Genomic DNA, 24,227 nt, shown 5'->3' on the forward strand with positions numbered 1-24,227 from the left:
ACAGGCCACACATTATACCCACCAGTCAGTGGAGGCCCACGTATCGACAGCCAACAAGCCGTTCCGGACACTCTGCACAGTTTCTTGTGGAACCTCTGGGCTGTCTAGGAAGCCAATCACCTGCTTGATCACGTTTGCGTCCCGCAAGATCAAACCGATCACTACACACCACTCCAGACAGCCCGCCTCCATGAACACGTGGAGGAGGTACCTGGACAGACGCAGAAGAGACACAGCCGTCAAATTGCCGGCTTTGGTTTCATGTTGAATTAAATCAAATGAAAAAAAAAAAAAAAAAACAAGACCACAGTGGACTCACCTGAGCTGCACCTGGGACTTGTGCGGGCCCTTGTTGGCCAGCTCCATGGAGATGTGCTCCAGCTCGGCCTGGCTCAGGCTCAGGGTGGAGGAGTTCTCGTCGACCATCGTCCAGTCCCCGTCCACCACCGAGCTGGTCTCTGTCAGGTCTGTGGCCGAGCCGATGCTGTACTCCTCCACTAGGGGGACGAGAAGTGAGACAAAATCTTAAAAAAACAAACAAACAAACAAACAAAAAAAACAGCTGGCACAAGACAATTAAGATGATTGAGTCCCATTGCAGAGTTTACCTCTTCAGGTATGCTTACCTTTGTTGGTGAGCAGTGACAGGAAGGCGTCGTGTGTCTGTGGTGAATGCTGGTTGGAGTGAGCAGACGAGGCCGTGTCCATGTCTTTGGCCCTCTGCCCCAGCCCGTCCTGCCAGATGTGGTTGGTGGAAGCTGCCTGAGTAGGCGCTGTGTCCATGTCGCTGTTCAAGAGGCTGTCAGCTGACTGCGACTTCAACAGCCGCGTGCTCAGCACTATGAAAAACAAAAAAAAAAAAACAAACATGAAATATTGGTCGAAAGTGTTCTAAAACGTAACTTAAAATTTAACCAATGCTTGAACTGGGGCAGCAGGAACTCTATGTCACCTGTGCGACACCGTCCGTTCTTCAGAGGGGAACTGAGGCTTCCCACGGGAATAACGGGAAACGGCCAGAGAAAATCCTTGTGGAGTCTCTTCAACGCCGAGACAAAGTCGTCGACGCGGGCCACGCGGTTCCGTTCGCGGCACAGCCAGCCGATGAGCTCGAAGCCCAGCTGTGCTGAGAAGCATCCCAGGTCGCGGAGGCGTACCTGCTCCAGGAGGTGGCGGGCGTGGCGCCAGAGCATCATGTCGATGTACATGTTCTCCGCACACTCCACATCCCGACTGTCGGGAATCAAAAACAGAGAGAGCGAAATGTGGTTACAGTGAGAACATGGTGAGCAAAGGAGGACAGTAGTCACTCGAAATCTTCCATTGTGTGTGTGTGTGTGTGTCCATACCCTTTAGCAGAGGGTCCAGCGGGCATACTGAAGGTCTTCTGCAGGTTGAACTTGCCTGTAGCGATGGAGTCTGCTGACTGAGACAAGCTAATGCTGCGATTTCTGAAGAACTCAAAACCCCCAGTTGAGCTGGGTTCCTAACACACAGATAAACATCATTAGGTTCAATTATTTCAGGTTTATAGTTCAGTACCGAGTACAGCTTATTATTCACAACAAAATATGTTGGCAGCCACTTGTGCTGTGTTTCCATGAGTCATGTGTTTGTGCTGAATTGTTAGTAAATGTCAAAACACTTGTGTGCTCAAGTGTTGTTCTAATGTGAATATAATGAATGAATATATTTGTACCGGTCTCACACAAACAAATTAAACATTAATTTTGTACCACATTATCTCAAGACTTGTCAAAATCCATTTTAGGCCTTCAGGCTGAAAACTACATTGCAGAATAGGCTCTTTCTCTTAAATAGGAATTTCAGATTCATTTTCCTGTAAGTCAACGTGGCCTAAGTTGCAACAGCAGAAGTTTCTTGAAATTTCTGGAAAAGAATTCCAATCATGAGTGAGTTCTATAGTCAGGGGAAAAAAATAAAACATTGTATTGACATGATTTGAACTGCCCTACCTGAGTGGTGGGTGTCGGGGGCGGAGTCTCCATCTCCCCCGAGCCGATGGCTTTGAGGAATCGGATCATGTGCCGGCAGAGGTCCCACTTGCCCTGCTCCAACGCCGTGTTGAAGAGCAGAGTGGCATGCTGTCTGCTCACTGCTGGAACCTCCATGTTCTATACAGGGAGGGAACACGAGAAGGGAACAGAGAAAGATGGAGACTGGAGCTTTTTATGTTAACGTGACACTGTAAACAACTTTAGTGAGGTTGTATTTGTGATGGGACTATAAGTAAGACTTGGTTTTGTGGACTTAGTCTCATGTTGCGAAAAGCAAAAGTCACTACCTGCAGTATAATCAAATAAGAGGCTGCTGTGTCCAGGTCTTGAGCCATGAGACACTCCTCAAACAGATCTTTGGGGTTTCCCACAGCGGCAAACAGGTAGTTCCACAGGGCGTACTCTGTCTTCCTGGCACAGTGGACGATGGTCTGAAGGAAGAGGGGGAACTCCGTGATGAACTTGGCCACGGTGGGCAGCAGAGGGTCGGGGATGGGCTCCCGCGACGTCGCCTCTTCCTCCAGAACTACGTGCACCATCAGCTCCATGACATGGGGGAAGTAGGGGAGGGAGGCACATGACTGAGCCAGCATCAGAGCCTGCGGAAGAGGGAACGTTAGGGAGTGGAAAGAGTGGACTTTGGTGTATGAGTGTGTGTATTTGAGGCTCCACGTACCTGTTCACCCAGGTTGCGAACCAGCAGCTGCCTCAGGATGTGGTGGAGGTAGATCTGGGATGTCCTCTCTACGGTGCAGTAGGGGAACAGCGCCTCCAGGGGCTCCGAGGATCCCTGCAGCCCGTCGTAGAGCACGGTCTCGTTGGTTGCTCCCAGTACCAGGGCATCCTCAAACAGCACGGCCAGAGGGTAGATGTTGATGTGGAAGGGCAGCATGATGCGTCTGGAGAGGAAGGAGTGGGGCTTGCGGTGGTCTCGGGGGAAGAGCGGCAGCCACACTTTCATGCCCGCCTCCCCGCACGACAGCCACAGGGCCTCCAGCAGGTGGCGCTTCTTCCTGTTGGAGCGACAGGTGGTCCACACGTTCTCCACACACTGGGCCAGCACCACAGGTGGACAAAATGGTAGCTAGGGGAGAAAGAAAAACTGTTACGGGGAATCTGTGGCGAGATGAGGGCATGACACACAAAAACTACATAATACAGGTGTGTGTGTTTCAAACTCACCAGCTTCTTGTTATTAACAGGAGTCTCCTTCTCTCGTACCTGTGGTCCAGAGCGGTCCCTCTGCAGCATGATCAGCTGGCCAGCCAGATTCAACATGATGCTTTCTGCCATGCAGGCCTCAAACAGACACAAACACATAAAATATGTATAGACATGCACCTACAGAGACTTGGTGTGTGTGAGTGTGTGTAACTGCTCCTGTGTTACCTGCTGCGGGGCTTTCAATGTGATTCCAGTCTCTGTTCGCACGGATGTGAGCGTGACAGAGACCACGAGGCCCGGGTGAGGGATGTAGCGAGACATTGACACCTCCTGCAGCAACTCCACGCTGGCTGACGGGTTTGGACTGGAACGTCAAGTACAGGTACACACACGGCGAGTCAGAAACATGACTTAAAGGTAAAAAACAGTAACGCATGAGCATTTGACTGCTACAGAGAATCTCATTTTCTTTGACCATCTATGTTCTGAAATGCTGGAAAAAGAACTTTTTTCCTGATTTAAATGACTTTACTTTAAATCCTCTAATTAAATTCGAGTTGAGACCATGTTTTAAAGTTGGGAGGCTGGGCAAACACTGCTCATTGCAAACAGTGTCAGACATAAAGCTGAGACCCAATTCTGTCATGTGACAGTAGCTTTAACTAAAAGCCTCTTTTCCCAAGGGAAAATATCACTGAGTAACACTGTTACCCAACACTATTATGACTACTGGTGCCAGGGATTTCCCAGGTGCTGGAGTGTGTGAAAAGAAGAAACTATGCTGAATGTGCAGAACAGCATCCAGTTTAGAAAAAAGAGTCAGCTCTAAATAGTACTAGCACTTTTTTTTTTGTTTTGAGAGCTCAAAAGTTTGGGATCTTAGATGTGAAGAATTTTGGTCAATCCTAACTTTGGAAATCTGCCTTTACTGTGGATAAATTGTAGAAGACAACAGGTGCATCATGTCTAATGTTACAAGGCTGGAAAAATGCCTGGCAGAATACAAACAAATAAGATTATCCTTGGGGGGGAAAGATCAATGTCAGATATTTAATACTGAATGCTATGGAGTTCTGAAGTTAAGACCCACCTGTCATTCCTCCTCTCTATGCTATATAGGCAGATGGAGCAGTCAGCTCTAAACAGGATGACCATGTCTCTGAAGACATTAAGCAGCAGAGTGTCTGAGTGCAGCTTAGTGACCGAGGCGAAGGCGTTGTCCAGGTTGGATGAGCGTTGATAGAGCCTCAACTAGGGACAACAGAGGGAGACATCGTAAGGAGGCTAGTCAAGAAATAATCGGGATGTGTGAGGAACAATGGTGACGTGAGTGGTGCTTCAGTCTCACCTGCTCTTGCTGGTCTATAAAATTGTAGCAGGCCACCACCACAAAGTCATTCCACCAAGCCAGACCTCCCGTCACCGTCATGTTCTGCTCCTACAGAGGAATACACACACACACACACGTTAACATAATCACTCTCATCCTGATGTTCCAGGCATCAGTCGTTCACTGGTAATTGCTATTCAGAGAGGGTTACGTTTGAATTTTCCTCCTCCAGTCTTACAGTGTCACATACCTGAGTGATATTCCCAAACAGCTTCCATTTCCTTGTGAATAATGAGTAGTGTGCAAAGCCCCGCCTCCCTGCTACAGCCATGCACTGGCCTGCTGTGTCTATGGCTGCAAACTGTACACACATGCACGCAAACAAACACACACACACACACACACACACACACACACACAAAACGCAAACAATAAAAGTATAAGTGTTGACACAGAATACAAATACACAAAGCAAACTAAACATAGGGGTTGAAAGTTTTGACCATTGGTGTACGGACATATTTTGTTTATAGGCTTGTGACAGCACCTGGTCCCTCAGGCTCTCCAAGAGCAAAAAGACTATAACTTTACATACATCTTTTTCTCTAGCTTGCACACCTTATATGACCATAGTTCTCCTTATGTACACACACTTCACATCACAGCGTAATTAGTTTGCTTCGTAAACATTACTGCTTTGTAAACTCAAAAATATTGCTGTTCTTAGAGTCTGAGCACACATGTAGCCTGGGTGAAATGGTAACTGTAATTAACCATTTGTTTTAACCCATTTGTGGTACCAGATGTTCACAAAACATCAAAGTCAAAGCCAGAAAGTTCAGCAGTGCCGCATCCAAGGGAAAGAATTTCAAAGATGATTTAATGCACGTTTCTGTGACTAACAACTTTGCTGACACTTGACCTGATGCTCCAGGAAGCTGAATCACAAACACACGTTCCCAAACTTACCCGTATAGGCCAGTTGCTCTCTAGGTATGTGCTGTGAATCTGGAGGGAAAAAAAAAGAATACATGAGCATGAACTTTACTTCATATCTACTGAATTACAGTATCACACAAGCAAGATCAAGGCACTTGTTGAATAAAGCTCACAGGTATTTGTTGCTTTTCTTTAGAGCTCGAGTAATTTGACAATTAATTGATTGAGCTGTTTTGCATTTACTGGTATCTATTTTGATAATGGATTATTGGTTAGTTAATGGTTAATAAGTTGTTTTTCCAAGCAAACGTGCCAAACATTCAGCTTTTTTTATATCACTGTATATCATCGGTGTGATGACTGTGCGTCCTCACCTGGACCACGTGCCAGTGCTTGTGTCCCAGTAAAGTGCTGAGTCCCTGAGAGAGAGAGGAGTCGGGGTTGGGGGGGTGATGCAGCGGGCTGCCGTCTCGTGGGTGTAAGTGTGTGTGCGGGTGCGAGTCGGAGGTGCTGTGGGCCTGCGTGGGGTCACCGCAGGTCAGATAGAGGCGGTCTTCGCCGTGGAGTAACACCTGCTCCTGGTTACTCTGGAAAGATGAGAGAGCAGCAAACAGAGCATTAATGTTTAATGTGTGTGTGTGTGTGTGTGTGTGTGTGTGTGTGTGTGTGTGTGTACACAAAACTGATAATATGTTTCCATCCTTCCTCTCACCGTGCAGGGGTTGACTGTGAGGGCACTCTTGATGAAGTGGAACTGCAGTATGCCGGCCTGCAGGAAGGACTGAGGAGGTTCTACCATCTCCACCTCCTGCTGCTCTTCCTGCCTCCTGCTCTCTTGTTTGTTAGGGAGCACCCATAGGTGGTACCCCTCTGCTCCCCAGCTCTGGAAATGGCAAGAGTGCAAGTTTCGTTACAAATTGGTGAAAACAAATCAAAAACATTTCTCAACAATTTGTAGAGAAATCATTTTAATATGCACAAAGTAAAACACGTAATTAAGAAAGACTCATTATTCTAATTGGAGCAGATGCAATTAATTAATGGTGTTCAGCCTGTGTGTTACATCTGTTCCACTTCAATGAACAGCAATTTGCTTGTAAATAACAGGATTGAGTGGGGGCTGAATTCTAGCCACAAAACATAACCACAACCCAAGCACCTGTGTTTTAACTGATTTGCTGTCATTATATATATGATTATTTGCAGCTTTAAATCTCCTCAATACGCTTTTCAAATACAGACTTTGTTATAACATAGACAGTGGGACAGTATTAAAACTGCACTAACCATAGAGCTGATTTTAATGGGGTCCTTCTTGGTACCATCAGAACGATACCTGAGGGGGAAGAAACAAAAATTCAAAAACAAAAATGTTGATGTTTTTTTAAATCACAAGAAACAAAAACAAGAAACAATGATGAATATGAAATTACACTAAAAGGTGTGCACGAATGTGTGTGTGTGAGTATGTGTGTCCACCCACGCGAAATCCTCTCCCAGAGTGCAAATGAGGTGAGCCCCAAAGACACTCCACAGAGATAGGCCGCCACACTCCCATGTAACCATGGCAACGCTGTAGTCAGGTGACCAGCAGATGAGCTTGACTGGGCCCGTCTTGTTATAGATGTCTGAAGAGGCAAAGGATTCAGAGCAGTTGTAAGAGATCAGAGCACTTCAGTTATTGTTGCATTGTTCAAAATACTAATTGAATGATTTTGCAAAAGGTGCATTTGAAGAACTGTCTTGTCTCCTGTACGTCTCATTGTCTTCTCCAACATGTTCCAGTTAGTGACCAGGACTATTTTTATATATTGTCATTTTTCATTGATCAACTGAGCTCATTAACGTTTGGTCTTTTGTTGTCAAATGTTATCAGAAGCAGAAGCTCTGAATGGCAGTAACTGAGCATGATTCATGGCTTCATTGAGCATGACTTTCTGATAAAACATAATTTAATTCACACAGAATTTGATTTAGACTATGAAATAAGCAGAAAAAAAACTGTAACCGGAGACCATCTCTATGGAGCTATTAAGCACTGAAGGAGAACGCTGTGTGTGTCTTAATGCTAAGTCTTCAGTGTCAAACAGCAGAAAGACCAAGGTTTTTGCATGGTTCACCAAGTTGAATGTAAGAACTTTTATAATTGATTTTAGTACCCATTTCATGATAATGCTAATAAATACTAGGAAAGTAGTAGCAGAGACAATGTACCCTGGTATTATTTATTACTACATTAATTTTTTGTCATTATTTCTCAGCAGTTTAAAACAACATTTCATAATAAAACACTTAATTAAAGCATTGCAACCTCGATAAGCAGCAGAAAATGAATGGATGAAATAACCAATTAAAACTAATTTATTCAAGTTTATTTAACTTTGAAAAAAAAAAAAAAGATTTAACAGCCACAGCTACATTCAGTGCTTTCCCAAGGCTTTTCATGACTTGCAGATATCCTGGAAACAGACAAGATTCACTGATGGTCCTACACGGCAGCTCACCCACTAGGTGGAGCTATGGCTTTAAATCCCAATTATAGAAGCCCGGCTGAAACAGATGTGAACTGAGGGGAAACACAGACATGCACACCCAGGAGGGAGACAGCTGAAGGAATGCAAGTTATCTTAAAGAGGAATTTGCGTAGGGGGATGACACAGGGAGACAGACAAAAGTGAGGAGGGCAAAGACAAAACAAAGAAGCTGGGAAGTGGGATGGGTGATACCTGGGTAGTGTTTTGGGGTGAGCTCCAGTTTGTGGGACAGCTGCATGGATCCTGTTGTGGTGTCTATCATGTACACCAGCACTGAGCCGCTGTAATGAGAACAACGACACTTTAACAGCCATAAATTGTTGCCGGCTTATGGCTCACAACGCTGCTGCCAGTCCAAGTGACCTATGACTGTAATACGGAGCAATATCTCAAAGCTACACTTCTGTGGTTTCCCAGCATGCACACACCTCTAAAAAAAACACAACATAAGGTCAAGGAATTTATTTGTTTTTGTGTTCATCACTAAAAATCACACTTATCTACATCAGAGGAACCAGCATTTTTATCTGGAAGTGTGGTTTCAAAGGTGTAGGAATAATGATCACAGCACTCAATAGACAAAGATGTTTAGCTTGACCACAAAGAGCTGTGTATTCTCCCTGTACTGCAACATTCTAGGCTTCAATTCTCTTGCTGTCTGCAAAGGACTGCTTGAATTATCACCGTGTGAGTGCACATGTTGTTCCAATAAGGCACAAAACACAGAAGAACTGTAGCAAAAAATGAAGAAGGAGAAGTACGGAGCAATGAGGAAGAGAAATTCCTGCCAAGCTGGCAGATTGCACAATCTATGAGGAGTTTCTGACGAGCACACACTAGGTAGCCTCTGCAAACACAAACTGACAGATTCTCACAGTGGACAAACACCACACGGACAATAATCGATCTCTGTAACACGTAGACGCAAACAAACGCACCCCAGTTTACTTCCCAATGCCGTATCGTAAAGATGCAAACAGAGGAGGCGTACCTGGCGCAGCCGAAGGCCATCAGTCTGTACTTGTTGTTGACAGCCACACAGGTGCCATCAGTGACGTCTGCTGCCCAGACGCCCTGCAGCTGCTGGAGATACATACACACACACACACACACACATATATATATATATGAAACCTTAATCAATAACAACTAACTGATTGTGTCAGTTGTTGACCAGCAACAGTCAGTCTAAATGAAACTCTAAGCACATATTATCAGCACACTGCTTAGCCACAACTCTAATCAAAAATCTGTGTCTGAACACATTTATATCTCGATGCTGACCTCGACACCCACTTTTTCAATTTCAAGAGTGTCATTTTGAGCCAAAAAATTAAAAAAAAAAAAAAAAAAAACATCCTACAGACACAGTCATCACTGCGCAAATCAAGCCAAGATAAAGTAATAGCTGCGGGCGATGTGCTGAATCATATTATCATGACATTAATAAAGAATATATTGTGCTGCCCTATTTCTAAAATATGAAAAGCTGTTGACCTGAACAGGTTGTATCACCAGTTTGGATTTTGGTAAATGGCTCTGTGTATATCTCCATTTGCTGCTGTCATTAAATCAAACTTAATTGAACCGTAAAGAGCATCTCTCTCTCTCTCTGATCTTAAAACTTGTTTAAACACTCTTAAACACAGCATGTTCACTTTGCTTCTACTACTAGCTTTAACATCTGTTCCTTAAGTGATGCCCAAATAGAGTTTTTCATACACAAATACCCTGGAACATGGCAGGTAATGGATTCCATGACCTACTCAGAAACATGGGCTCAACATGTCATATGCTGATTTGCACAGAGAAGACATAACCTGTACAGACTGCAGGCTATCTGCAAGTTTTATAAAGACATTTTCACATTAATAGGGAGTGTATGAGTGTGTGTGTGTGTGTGTGTGTGTGTGTGTGTATGTGTCTATGGGAGTTCTTACGTCTGCAGTGATAGTGTTGCTGAGCGGCGTGATAAAGCCCAGGCGTCCGTCACTCAGAACCACAGCGAAGCCGTCCAGGGTCACGCAATACTCCATACAACGGATATACACTCCTTCCAGGTCCAGAGAGGGGCCACCTACACATAACCCCACACACACACACACACACACACACACACACACACACACACACACACACAAATACAGATATGAAGATATGAAGTATTCAATGCAACAAAGATACAGAATCAGGAGCTGCAGTTATTAATACAAGAGCAAGTGGTTTGCAGCTTCTGTTCATGCTGGCAACTAGAACCAGGTCTGCTGTCTTCTCCTGTGTTTAGGTCTTGTCGCTAACCTCGAGCAGACTGCAGGTCTAGCGAGAAGGGGATCGTGGTGAGGCAGATGGCCTTGCGTCCGTTGCTGCCAAGCCCGTCCCAGTGGAGCACGTGGAGGTAGCCGTCTGCGGTGCACACCAGTAAATCCTCCTGGAGGGACTGCAGACTGGTAGGGAAGAAGAGGAAACACACAGATGGGCATTTTGATTCAAAACAGAGAAAAAAAAGTAGAATAGGTAGTAAAAGAAAAAAGGCAGGGACAGTAGGTAGGAATGGATGGGAGTGAGATAACAAACAGCAAAGTGTCAGAAAACAGTGGACTAGTTGTCATCCAGCTGTGCCCTCTGAGTGAAGCCTGGCCAGCTGTGATGAGGCCACAGAGCTGCCACTGCCAAGTCTCCTAACACACTAGGGAACTGTGTGTGTGTGTGTGTGAATGTAGCGCTTCATTGTCTTTAGCATGAGAGGCCTAGGACTGAAGATGACACAAAGGGACAACCAAGAGAGGAAAGCAGGAGTCAGAAAGCAGAGAGATAAATAGAGACAAAGGGTGTGAAGCACTGTGGACTTTTACTGTGGAGGAGGCAAGGACTTGTACGGTAGTTTCACAGCGGGAGACACCCACTCATCTCCTGCACAATCAAGCTGTGCCTGTGAAATGCCGACAAGCGCGCTCTGGCTCAGATGACTACCCTGTAATCTCTTGTCTGGTGCAGACAGTGGAGGAGATGTGACAGATGAACACGGGGGCACGAGAGACGCGGACAATAAGAACGCAAGATAAACAAAAATGCGAACAAAAAGAAAGTTGCGCGGGAAAACTGGTGGAGTGACAGTTCCTGTCACTCGGCAAACAAAGACATCAAGTTGTGGGATGTGGGGGTGATAACAGCGGAGGTGAGAAACAAGAAGACAGAAACTAAAAAAGAACTGGAACAAAAAAGAACTGAACTTATCTAATAGACTTGAGTGTTGTTTCTTGGCCTCAGTTATTTCTTCTCTTTCATCAGACTAGGTTTCAGAAACCCTCATTTAAAGCACCACAAGCTTCTATGGTAACAATAAACAAGGGACCTCTTGGTTGTTTTTTCACAGTGCACATTAAGCTTATTATAGGCCTATATGAAGACTGGATGATTTGGTTAGAAATTTTACGTAGGGGACTGAAATGTATAAGACAAAACAGAAACACTTCATTTGCTGTAGCAAGCAAGTGTGGTCATAACTACATTATATTTAATGAGATTGATTGCTCATCAGTGTCATTAAATTGATGACTTTGACTGATACTGAGTGCAAAATTCATGTTTGAGGCTGATTTGAATTATTGATGCTGCAGGTAGCACAAATTGTTTCTTCTGTCATTCTTGCCTCTCGTCAGTCTCTAAACCCGTCCTCCCACCTCTGCTCATCTGTCCATCACTCCTCCTCCTCTCTCTCTCTCTCTCAGCACCCTTCCATTTCTGAAGCTTTATGCACTGTTCACTGCGGGCCTCTCTGTTTACAAATGACGGCCATCTCTCGCTGCCGATGAGGACTTTTCCGTGAGAGGCAGAAGAGAATTTTTCAAACTGTTGCTCTGAGTCAAATGCCCTTCACAGATGCACAAAGGAGCGGGGTCACTTTTGGCAGCTACAACTAATGGTGGAATTTCTTTAAATACCCAAAATAAAAATACCCTGAGCTAAAATAACACACGCTAGAAAATATTTTGTTCTCTTTCAAACGTCACTCGGTATCTCACACCTCACCCAGTTTTCAGAGAACCGGCGTTACCCTGGTAACCAAACATTTTGACTTCTGTAGTGCCTTTAACAGAGGACTTCCTAATAATGATATGAAATTAGAGGAAAATGTGTGTATGGGAAAATATAAACAGTTGTTAAGCTATGCAGAGGGGGATGGTCAAAAACAAACACTCTCTCTTAGTTTACAGGAAGCACTTGCATTAAGATACACAGGATTGGAGGTTTCAGTTTGTGTGAATGTGCAGCTTCCAAGAATAAGGGTGTGTGGGGCAGACACAACAGGAAGAAACACACTGAACCAGAGAGAAGGACGATAAGATAGTATCTACCTGGTGATGGGGGCTTCCAGATCCACAGGCTTCTTCATCTCTAAAGACAAGGCGGGGGCACATTGCTCCTCCTTATAACCTGGGGTCACCTTCACACGAGGACTTCCCCTGTGCAAAGGCATTAATGAAAAAAATACACATATTAGTTTTACAGATGTGAAGAAAAGGACTGAAAATTCCCCAAAATGCAACTAATTTTCAACTCGTGGGGCTGAAAAAAGATCACTTGATTTGCCCCGACTCGCCTGATCTCTGCTGGTATGTTGTCTTGGAATGTAGAAGACACACACATCCACACACACTGCAGACACAAAGGCATACAAACACCACACACACGCCAAGGACATGGATTCGTGAATGATACAAAGCAGAGGAACTGAAGGTTTAGTAAAAGGAGAGAGCAGAGCAGAGACTGTTCTTGGTTTGGACCCTGTCAAGTTTTCCTTTAACTGAAACTACAATGTACAACTGTATTTTAGATAACAGTGTCCATCCTAATTTGTGCATCCATATACAAAGTGACGTCCATAAATAAATGGCTTTCTGATACTGTCCACATACTTTTGGCCATGTTGTGTATTTGTCACATTAATAATGCTGTGATAGCTGCAGCACTTACCTTCTAAATCATTCACTACCTGCTTTTATTAACTACAGCAAATTACCCATTTGGTCGTGAGCACACATAATACTACATCAGAGGATTGAGGAGTAAAGTGCTCTTGTATTCCATTGTTTTCCAGCTGCGCTGACTGACAGCTGCCAGACTCTGCTGGTTTCACACACTGGGTGTTATGAGGAACTTGACATTTTCACCAAAGAAAAACCACAGCAAGCAAAAAATACCCAAAGGGCAAAAAAAAAAGCAGTTGAGGCTTAGTGTGCATATGAATTAATCCTATGGCTCTAACCAGCAATGCCATTAGAACTGTCATTAGCAGTTGGTTAATGGCTCTTTAAGGGCTGAATGATTTGCTGATGGTGTATCGTCCTTGAAAGCTACAGCTTGGCCTTTTTCTTTTTTTAAGTAAGCAGCAGGTGTGTATCACTGTGGTGTGTGTGTGTGTGTGTGTGAGAGAGAGAGAGAGTTTGCATGTGTGCTGCACTCACTTTGGATAGACAGGCTCATAGAGGTACTTGTCATCCCCTCCACCCAGCACATCAAACAGGAGGATGTAGCCTTTGGCAGTCTGCAAACAGAGAAAAAGGACTTTCATTTATAAAAAAATAAAATAAAATAAAAAATTCACATGAATTTTTCTCTCCGGCTATTTTACTATCAGACAAGGGAGATGGAAAGAGAAATGTCAGACACAGAGAAGCTGTAAAAATGAATAGGGATGAGAATGAGAGTTTAAAAGTAAAATTAAATTTTATCACTTGAATGTCATCACAGAACTGCAAAGTCATTCGATGCCTTTTCAGGCAGTCAAGGAGAGAAGTAATGAGAGGACTTGGGGGGGGAGAAAAGAGAGTTTATCAGTAAATAAAAACATAATCTAATGTTACCATCACAGAGGAGTGAGGGAGACAGAGAGTGTGTTTATGGCTGCATTCAGACTGAAAATAGCAGAACTGCCGCTCTGTAACTGGATGACGGCTGGGTCCAGCTTTGGCTGCCTCCTATCAATTACAGTGTGTCCTGTTAGATCTAGACCTTTCAATCATGCTGGTTATTTCAAGAAAACAAAATCCCACACCTGTATTAGTTGATGTAAATGTATTTGTCTTGGCCAAGTTCATCTGAGTCCATTGATTATATTACTTGCCAAAGTAAAGTATAGTATTTCACATTCAAATTGTCACATTCACATTCAAATTGTTTTCTATATCTCCTAAGTGAGGGCAATAAAGGATAATATTTGCAACACAACCGACCACAGTAAATTAAACATTTGTATTCACAGGGAATGTTGCTTGACATTTCCCTGCACTGCTGTCCCGAGCCGGCTGAGCTGCCTGTTCATTAATTCTGAAACCTGAATTTAAAATTAAATAGACTTATTTAAATGCAGTTTTAGCTTATTATTATGTACTGTATCATCTCCCTAACTGTGTGCGCAAGTCTAAACTGCTGCTTTTACTGATAATGATGCTCAAAAACAAATTTGTCAGCATTTAAAAACAGCTGAAACACGCACACGCTCCAGGCTCCATTCTGTGGAGACGCTCACACTATCTATGATGTCAAAATAATAGTAAAGTACAATGCTGCAATAGGGCTTTTTCCACAACTATGCACACATATGCAGACGCACACAATGCTGCCAGGGAAACTGCTGAAATTGAGCCTGTAGACTGAAACATGACACGAAACCTGATCTAGACTCCACTGTCAGCGATAATGTGGCATGGTTTTGCAACGCCTGTGCATAAAAAAATCAAATAAAAGACCTCTGTCATGCAACAGAACCACCCAGAACCAGAGTGAGTTCAACACACGAACCATAATTCTGCTATTGACAATGTTTTATTCACTTGTGTTTCACTATTATTCCATTGTTTTGCTCATATTTTGTGGCGGCGCACTGAAGTAACCCTTGACTTTTCTAGTGTGGTGACAGCGCTGTTGGTAGCGGGCCAAAACGTCACCACAGCAATAAGAAATACCCAAATCAGAGAGAGAGGATAAAGCCAGCAGCAACATGAAGCTCGACTTGAAAAGAGCAACCCACAGCCAGAGACAGGACATGGAGCCAGACTGAGGCCTGCTAAACCCATCAGCAGCCTTGGGAGCTCCACAAAGCTGCTGATGGACTCAAAGGAGAAAACGGCTAAACAACAACACTTTAACAGACATAAAAACGACTTCAGAGAGACAAGAAATAGCCAATAACTACAAAGTTTGCTTTATATACTTCTACTTCTTAGGACAAAATATGAAGGAAAAGCTTTAAATCTACAAAAAGATCCTTTATTGGCTAATTTGAGGACTGATAATACAAAAAATACCAAAACAATAGCATTAACTGGCATTGTGGTCATTTCCATGAATCGTGTAATAATTGTGGCAAAATGTTCAAAGCTTTGTCTCCGACAGAAAACTTCTATGCAAACGTTACTGTTCAAATATTTGTTGAGGCAAAGAGCCATGACAGGGTCAACATATAAATCAAACATCAGCCACGCAGACCCAGATTTGATGAGCTGAATCCTTACATCAACTTCACACTGTAAGAAGTTTCCACACTTTACAGTAGGGGCACTCAAGTGAAAAAGATTTCCATGTTATTGCTTGACTGCGAAACACGACAGCGGTGACAAACTGCACATGTGCGCATAAAAATCCCCACCCTGGAAAGGCATTATTTACTTGAATCATAAAACACTCACAGCCCCCAACCTCCCTCACCATTTCTCACGCTGGTAAAGAAAAGACCCGCTAGTTGTTTGCCTAAGCGGGCACATAACATGGTTTAAAAACACATTTTATGGTGTACCTCACATTAGCTGCCTGCATTACACTTCTCTGTGTCAACACTTGTGATACACTGGTTCTTTTGCTTGACTCAGGAAAGTCAAGTAGTATTAGTAGTAGCAGTAGTTAGTAGTTTTGGAAAGTCAAAGGGCAATATACTGAAAAACACAGGGTTGTGGTTTATCAAGTGGTAATGAACTGATATACCATGTGCAAAGTAGTTTGGTGTGACAAACAATAATATCGCAAACAAGGTGCTGCTGATTATAAACTGTCTGTGCTTGATTTCACATCCATCAGGGCCTACAAAAAACTCAAATTAAACTACCCAAACTCAACTGATTTTCTATGTAAATGAATCAAAGTGAAATTAGTGAACTTGGAGAGGTCACTGTTATACTGACTTTGGTCTGCTGAGAAAAGTCACTGTGCACCGAGATTGCACATGTAACTACTTCATCGTTTTCAAGTTAGCACTATATATAGTCAAGATGATGACACAGGACACAGTCTCATTAAACTGACCTAGTTGGCTATTATAGCTTAATCTACTCATATAGTCCACATACGAATACGAGTAAGCACTCAAGGAGTACATACTTGCACCAAGGCTGCACAATGCTCTGTATTTGTTTTTTTAACAACAGGAAATGTTTAGACATTTTTAAGCTGCATCTGTTTCCAGATCTGCACAGAATAGACAATGAAGCGTTTATAAACAGCTCTCACATATAAATACTTTTTTTTCTCCACGGCTTGATTGCCAACAATTATAATCACCGTGGGGGGTGGGGGGTGTTAAGCTGTTAAAGCAACTGCACAGGCCAGCTGAAATACTCTATTTTGCATATATCCGGTTAAAAGTTTGGAGGAAAATGACATGAACTGGAAGTTGGGTCAACGTGAAGTCTTAGATCACAGGAGCCTCCCCACTGAACTACCCATATACTCACAAACCCCGACAAGGCTTCCTTCCCAGAGGAAAGGGCCGTGTGGGCTCAGGGAGGAAATGTGAGTGTGACTAGCGAGCTACTGCACTTCAAAAGCATGTCAATTACAGGAGGCAGGGAATCTCAGTGAAGTATCAAAGATGGGAGGGGGAGGGGTAGGAAAACTATTTGGCAACCTAGGAAAAACTTCTGTAGTGTCTCCCACTCTCAACATCTCCTGCCTTTCATCTGCAGTTTGATCACACCATATACATGAAAGCTTTCGCACACCCGTTCATCTTTTCATGGGACTTTGATTAGATTTACTTCGACTCGTCTTGTCAGATAAGTGTAAAACTGTGGATGAAAGGGACAGGAGATAAAGAGGAGAAAGCCACATTTGAGATGCATCCCCTGTCTCCGGGACTCTTGGGCGATCCTGCTGCGTTCCCACATGCAGAGATCAATGATGCAAGAAAAGCCAGGATATTGGTCGTTGTCAGCTGAAGCTCCAAACAACATGCAGGCAACTGAGATACAAAAAGCCCCCCCCCCCCAGCAGCTCCTGGACCGGTCGCTAATACACTCAGGAGTCTTTCGTGAGTCTGCAAAATTGGATTTGTCTACAAGTGCCAAAACCATCTCAGTTTCTACTGCAGATACAGGACTGCAATGCCAATCACAGGTTCTCCTTCATATAACAAAAAAACAAGTGGCTAATTCACCGATTTGTCAAAGGCCAGTAAACCATATTACAGGCCACTCTGTCTCTCTCCCTCGTACTGGAAACATCAGAAAACAGCTAGAACCATACATTAACGTCATGTGATTTGTGGTAACCTAATTCTTTAAAGGTCATGTAATCAATAAACATTGCTTCCCTTTATCAGATTTACTCACTTAATCGCTTAAAATGTGGTAAAGGACATAGAGCAAATGTACATGTGGGTTTCAGATTACTGCAGTAGATGAAAATGTGTTTTTTCATAATAACTAATAACTTGTGGGCACATATCCACACTGAGTAATTAGAATATGAGAGGTACAAAGTAGATGATGATGCTGTAATTGTAAGACTCAAGACAGGGTTTTAGTCCTTGTCAAGTAAGACTTCCTCCTCTTCAGTTGACACCATTTAAACCAGCTATCATGACTTGATGCTGCAAGGTGGGGGTGGGGGGCATCAAAGGACTGATTTTACACTGCTGTAAAACACAAACAAATAGAAATGAAGAGGAAATAGCTGACTGGAAACTACTCTAGTTCGGGCTTGCAAGTGGAAAGACAGACTTTGAAAGTTTTTGCAGAGAAAGAGGCGAGTCAGCAGAAAACTATACGTAGTGTAATAGTGTACTGAAGCCTTCCTTCTGCATGTTTAAACAGGCTCCAGAGGTCCACAGACACACACACACACACACACACACACACACACACACACACAGGCTTGTGTCCCTGAAGCTAAGTGCACTTTTACAAAACTGTCACCACTCACACAATGGATACCGCTGGCTGTTATTGAAAAACACATTGGACAGAAATGCATGCAACATTCCTGAGTGAACAAAAATCACTTGTGTTCTGCTGAGCGACAGTAGCTACCGGCCTGGACTGCAAACAAGTATAAACAGTGCGCGAGCATGCAGTGGCAGAGCACAGATGTTGTCATGTGTATCTGTTACTGCAGCATGTGTAACTGCAGCTTTATTTAAAGTGAGAAGACAGCTGATCCATCTCATCGCCATTAATTTACTTTTTTTTTTTTTTAAATTACAGGACTGGGGTAAGACAGCAACTGAAAAACCACCCCGTTGTATGCTGTTACTTTTCAACTGATGCCTCTTCTTTCCTAACAAGGAGAGGAATTATGTGCATTAGGTGGCTAAATCTTGTTCATCCCTCTTGGGTAAACTGGTGTGTTACTGGGAGCAGAGAAGTGAAAGTGCAAAGCCAAAAGGAGTAATGCATAAATAAGAATTGGTTTAGACCTGAAGACGACAGAATATACCAGCTTTGCATGATCAAGGAGTGGACACCTAATCCAGTAGAGCTACAGGAGAACAGTAAAGCCTTAATAATTCCCAGAGATGAAACACTTCTCTGATGCAGTCTCTACAAAATGAATGCTCCTACTATTGCACCAAAGTCTTTGTCACCAGAAAAAAGTCTTTGTGAAAACACTTTTCTGAGAACAGTTGAGTGAGAGTCTAAAAACAGAAAGGGAACATTTTGGCCTCGGACAGATCCCAAAACACACACAAGAGGAGCTAAATGCTAAAAACTATTTCCCCTGTTTGAGGAACTTCGTCCTGTCTTGACTCCTGCCACACACAAAAAAGTCTGTCCCTCTCACTCTGTCAGTTGCTTTTACTGTTTCTCTAATACTCTCTGTCTAACACACACACACACACACACACATAGCTAAAGATAGTCCTAGCCATCGTTAAAGAGGGTGATTACGTTAGCCTCAAGGTCTGCGGGGTGGGTGAGTGGCCAAACATCTGGGAAACAGCTGGTAGGGACTACTGCCTGGGCAACGTTCGTCTTGATTGTTGTGCAGTCCCCGGCTTCGACAAGTCTGCTCACCCTATAATTAAACTACAATACTAATGAGAGTGAGAAAAGTTATGGGTTCTTGTCACCATGTATCCTGTGGGTATACAGTAGACTTCAAACATTCAGACATGTATTTTATATGTCATCATGACCTTGTGCGTGCTCGGACAGAAAAACAACTCAGGTTTGTTTTGACATGTGGAATTGCCAGAGAATTTCAGGAGTCAATTGCACGTGTAAAACAGACATTTGTGACAGGATGACTTGTCTAGTCCACAAATCTGATGACACCTCCTTTACTTAAAGTATACACTTACCCTATCATGTATTTCTTATGGTCTTATTTGCATCTCTGCTGCTTCACTTAAGAAATCATGACATATCTCTCGCCTTCACATGATGTTACATTAGCTGTTACATATATGGTAACGGACTGAAACCCAATTCTGTGGTACTGCCCACCACCAATGGCAAGGCGTAGTAGAGATAAATGGGTGGGGTTGCGGTAACATTGGGGTCATAGTTGGGTAAGCGGCAAAGTGTATCGACACAACACTGTTTTCAGCTTTAGCTGCTTTTATTCATACTTCAAGAGAAGTTACGGGCAAAATGCAACACAAATTTTAAAAACTTTACGTCACCGGAGTAAGAAGAGCAGTTTCTAGTCAGTAGTAGATCTCAAATTAACTAGACTTCCTCTGAGCGTTGTGAGATTGAATCCAATGTAGGTACTCAACACATAAACCGTTGTTTCAAAATTAACAAACCTCTTGGCCAAAACATTTCCTGTTTGAAAGGAAGTGCAAGTGGCAGAAGAAATAAACCCAAAGAAGGGGGAAAAAAACACCTCGCAAAAAGAGAACATCCTCCAAAAGGGAAAATCAGATTTGGTTAGATGAAATGATTGAAGTTGATCATTGAGCTGATAATCGTCAGGGACCAATAATCATGACAGCATGAAAGAACAGCGAGTGAACAGTCAGAGCTGCAGCTCACATGTAGCCTGCAATGCATTTTTGCCACACGGATGAACTGTTTGAACACACTTCACCCACGCACACAAACACAGACTGAAGCCACTCCTCCCCACATAAACTTTTAGCCCCCACCACCGATCGAGAGTCAGAACCAAAGTCTGCGTTTGTGGTGCCCGGAAAAGTGCGTGAACAAGTATGCCCTGGTATTTTTGGTAACTCCTGCACCTGCTCCCTGTTGTGTTTGGCTGGGTGGGCTTGGGACAGAGCCTGACTTACTGCTTTCCCAGACACATTCACAGCATTCACTCGTGTGTACTTTGGCATCTGTGCCAGAGGGAGGGCTGGGGAGAGGGAGGACTGAAAGAGAGAGGCAGAGACAGACACTAAGAGGCTGAGAGGTTAATATTTTCTAATGAATGATGCTATTTCCTCGCTACTTTAAATCAATCTGCCAGTTCTTTGTTGACATGTACCGGCAGTCAAAGCATTTACACGACACCATTAGAGACCTCTGGGAACTGCGTTGCCTGCTGAAAATTTCCGTCCATTGTTTTTGCAGCAGCCTTAATTTCTAGGGCATTTGTAACTTGAAAACATTTCTGACTGAGGAAGAAATATATTTACACTACTATTTCATACTACTGTAATGGAAAAAGTTACTTCATGCACATACAAGACTACATGTGTTGTAGCCCCTTTAACACCTGCACACAGTATTTTTCAACAAAACAGCCTCAAGGATAAGTGATGGTGTTTGGGGACAAACATGCTGCCGTCTGCCACGCTGACTTCTAAAACTGCATCCCTGTCCTTGATGGTATTGTTGTTTTCTGGCAGCGTTCACGAAAAGATTATCTGGGTTGAGGTTGTTGATGAGAAATAAAAGAAGCAGAACTAAGCTACGTTTCACTGAACTGCATGGACTTAACAGTCATGAGCTAAATCTCCAAGTGCATGTATAAGAAACTCTGACTCTGATTAGTTGCGGTATCGATCATGGCTCATTTCTTATTCTGGGACACACTGCCTGAGTTCTATTTTTATACATGATCAAGCAGGTTTTACAGGAATGTAGAGACTAAAACCTCAATTATACTAGTGTGTGGATGCGCACGTGGACAGCTGTGGACAGCAGCAAGATGTAGTTGTTCGCTACTATACTCTTTCTAGTCCGCTTAGAGGAGGCATGCGCAGTTGGTGGGCTGACCCTACATGGACAAGTATGCCCAGACACAACAAATTGGTAGACACCTGAACGTCTGCACAGAGCCTCGTGCAGACCCCCGATTGCAGAATTAACATCACATGGACACAGATAACACTTGCCTAGTAGAGCTGTATTTAAACTTGTGGTCTCTTTGGAGACCTACTGTAAATGCAGTTTGGTTGAAATGCATTCAAAAGAAAAAATTAAGTTGACAAACTTTCTCATGTTGAACTGCAAACACTTTTACAGTCACAGCCCGCCCCCTACTTGAAAACTTGGATGCAAGCAAACACACAGCAGTAGATTATTCCAGTAGACGCTAATGATTCTAATGAATCAATTCTCTGCGTGCGGTTTGTTTTGATGCTGTCTGCTTCTGTTCTGAGTCTTGGCGGGCGTCCTGTGCGATGCTGATCACATGGCCTTTGGAAGCTGATTGAGTCATCTGCTGACTCGGGCACTTGCCTTGTGTGAGATTACTCAACGAGACACTTCCTTCACACAGTTATCTCAGCTGCTGCAGGGTGCCCAGCTAACAATCATGAGTAATGGCAGCGAGAGCAGAAAATGTCAGAGGCTGAAGTGTTATGAAGTTCAGCAGTCCCCAGTTTTGCAAAAGGTGGAGTGTGAAGCTTTTCGATCTATTACATCACTACACATCTGGTTCTCATTATCGGTGCCTGTCCGTGTCAAAGTGCTCTGAGACATTCTTTATCAAGGCTGTAACACTGGAGAATAACGTCAACACTGTGCTGCTTTTGTTTTGGGTGAACACCAGAACTAGATGATAATCATTACAAAAACATTCTCTGTCAAACAAAGGCATTCAACCACAAGCAACGCCAACCATCGCTGAATTATTTTTCGATTACACACTTATCCTCGTAAGCTGTCTGTTTATTTACGTGAAAGATCCTGAGATAAACAGCCTGATTCTGCTGCCACTGCTCAGGCTCCTTTGTCTGCATCAACATGTTTGACACAGCAGATGCAGCATCCGTCTGTTCCTCCCCTGAACCCCCAGTATGTATCAAGACGTTAGCTCAAGTCAGACAGGACTCATTAACAGGGATTACAGGAGATAAGAGTAATTTACATTCCACCCTGAAAATAATTAACATGCCATCCTGAAAATAAATAATGGCATCTCAGTAAATCCGGCCATGATGTACTCTGCTGCCTTAAGGGACATTCTGCTGCCTGTGGGTATCAAAACCTGCTGTCTCTCTATGAACATTACCACTATTTACTCACCAAGATTATGTGGAAATAGTACAGAATTTACTCTTGACTTCACTCTTCAAAGCTATACAGGTATGTTGATTTTCTGCCTGCACTGATTTAAAATGATAATAGTTGTTATTTTGCATGCACAAGCCTGATCATAACCATTACTATCTAAGTTTCATGTTATAGATTTTCATGGAGATAGATACGGTAATGGAACGGAACTGCAACAGATATGATGATCCAACTGGAGGCGTGACAGCGGAGGAAAGATCTGGCTAAACTAAACATCAATAAGCCTGTGTGGGCTTACATGCAGAGACATGCTAGCGAGAACAGAGTCGTTTCATCTCCATGGAAATGAGCATGAATTTTTTAAATCGCATCTTTTAAGCTTTGTGGGCTGATGATTTGCATATTATTTTGGCTGTGGGTTCATCTGCAGAGTTTTCCTAAGGCAGGGTTTATAATGATGGGAAGGAAGATCGTGGGGGAGATTTTTCATGATCATTTAAACGGGTGGGGGGTGGGGTTGGGAAAAAAAAAAAAAAAAAACAGGCTGTGTAACCCAGGCGAAACAGGTTCAGCGTTCGGGTAGATTTGTATTGACAAAACACACAAAAAGTGAGGCCCTTTTCATCTTCCAAAAGAGCTGACCTAGCTAGATCCTTTTAGACAGCTATAATCTGACCTGACCCTGTTAAGAACGAGGTCAGGGTTCATGGGCAAAGGTGACTGAAGCCCACCTTATCAACAATTTGTACACAAAAGAGATTGTCTGGCTACTTTCATGGTGCAGTGAATACATTAATCGATAAACCGCAGAACAACAACAGCAACCTGTTTAGAGAGAGAACTACTGTTTCACTTTGAGTTGATTGAGTCACGGTTAAACAGAGTACTGAGATCAGCAGAAGCAAACTGTAACTGAAGCATTTGTATATTATTATCTCAAAATGTGACACATCAGTCTGTTCAGTGACTTACTGATTTAACTACTACAGACAAATTACTGCCATTTGCCAATTTCAGGATGTTACTCTTGGTTCTAAATGGCTGTAACTTTAAGAGGCAAGTGTGCATGCTCAGATACTGCAGTTTGTGCCTAAATCACCACATTTAGAGCTTAAATTGACTTCTAAGTGGCCACTGACTCTGGCAGTAGTAACCCTGAGGATACTTGTGGCCTTTTGCAGGATCCACACCTGAAGTGATGGCGATGCATGCCGAAGCCTGTCTACCTTCAGGTATCGCATTCCTTTTCTTACACACATTAAAAAGGGCAGTATGTCAAGAGTTCCTGCTTAAATAGATGTCCAGTCAGTGTACCTATGGTTCAACATTTACTTCACGTTGTCCATGTGACAGTAAGAATAGGAACTGACTAGATTATACATTTCGATTTTTCTTTTATTTCCATTTCCACATCTTCACCGTTACTTTGTAGCAGCTAAAAACTGCTAACTTGCATACTGCACCACCACTGTGCACAATGTGACCTGTATGTGACTGAAAGTGAGGCTGTAACACAATGTAGAGAGCTCAGGGACTGTGTTTCAGTTCTGCTCTCACTTCC

The 24,227-nt window shown here is 43.3% G+C and overlaps 1 protein-coding gene across 2 annotated transcripts in view; it reads right to left on the bottom strand.

The window, feature by feature from the left end:
- Positions 1-24,227, bottom strand: part of ric1 (RIC1 homolog, RAB6A GEF complex partner 1) — a 34,188-nt gene that overhangs the window by 3,078 nt on the left and 6,883 nt on the right. The window contains exons 3-26 of one of the 2 annotated variants that reach the window (XM_051072909.1): positions 13,451-13,530; positions 12,341-12,448; positions 10,284-10,429; positions 9,926-10,062; positions 8,977-9,065; positions 8,178-8,266; positions 6,935-7,079; positions 6,739-6,787; positions 6,164-6,334; positions 5,826-6,038; positions 5,482-5,520; positions 4,763-4,873; positions 4,531-4,620; positions 4,273-4,433; positions 3,408-3,546; positions 3,201-3,317; positions 2,695-3,102; positions 2,306-2,617; positions 1,977-2,135; positions 1,350-1,486; positions 953-1,233; positions 627-839; positions 320-497; positions 23-211 (exon numbers count right to left, since the gene is read on the bottom strand). In XM_051072909.1, the coding sequence (XP_050928866.1) occupies positions 23-211; positions 320-497; positions 627-839; positions 953-1,233; positions 1,350-1,486; positions 1,977-2,135; positions 2,306-2,617; positions 2,695-3,102; positions 3,201-3,317; positions 3,408-3,546; positions 4,273-4,433; positions 4,531-4,620; positions 4,763-4,873; positions 5,482-5,520; positions 5,826-6,038; positions 6,164-6,334; positions 6,739-6,787; positions 6,935-7,079; positions 8,178-8,266; positions 8,977-9,065; positions 9,926-10,062; positions 10,284-10,429; positions 12,341-12,448; positions 13,451-13,530 (3,761 nt within the window). Of the gene's footprint in view, positions 1-22; positions 212-319; positions 498-626; positions 840-952; positions 1,234-1,349; positions 1,487-1,976; positions 2,136-2,305; positions 2,618-2,694; positions 3,103-3,200; positions 3,318-3,407; positions 3,547-4,272; positions 4,434-4,530; positions 4,621-4,762; positions 4,874-5,481; positions 5,521-5,825; positions 6,039-6,163; positions 6,335-6,738; positions 6,788-6,934; positions 7,080-8,177; positions 8,267-8,976; positions 9,069-9,925; positions 10,063-10,283; positions 10,430-12,340; positions 12,449-13,450; positions 13,531-24,227 lie in introns of both variants that reach the window. The other variant, XM_018685202.2, reaches the window with a different exon arrangement.

Source organism: Lates calcarifer, linkage group LG9 (assembly GCF_001640805.2).
Source record: "Lates calcarifer isolate ASB-BC8 linkage group LG9, TLL_Latcal_v3, whole genome shotgun sequence".
Classification (NCBI taxonomy): domain Eukaryota; kingdom Metazoa; phylum Chordata; class Actinopteri; family Centropomidae; genus Lates; species Lates calcarifer.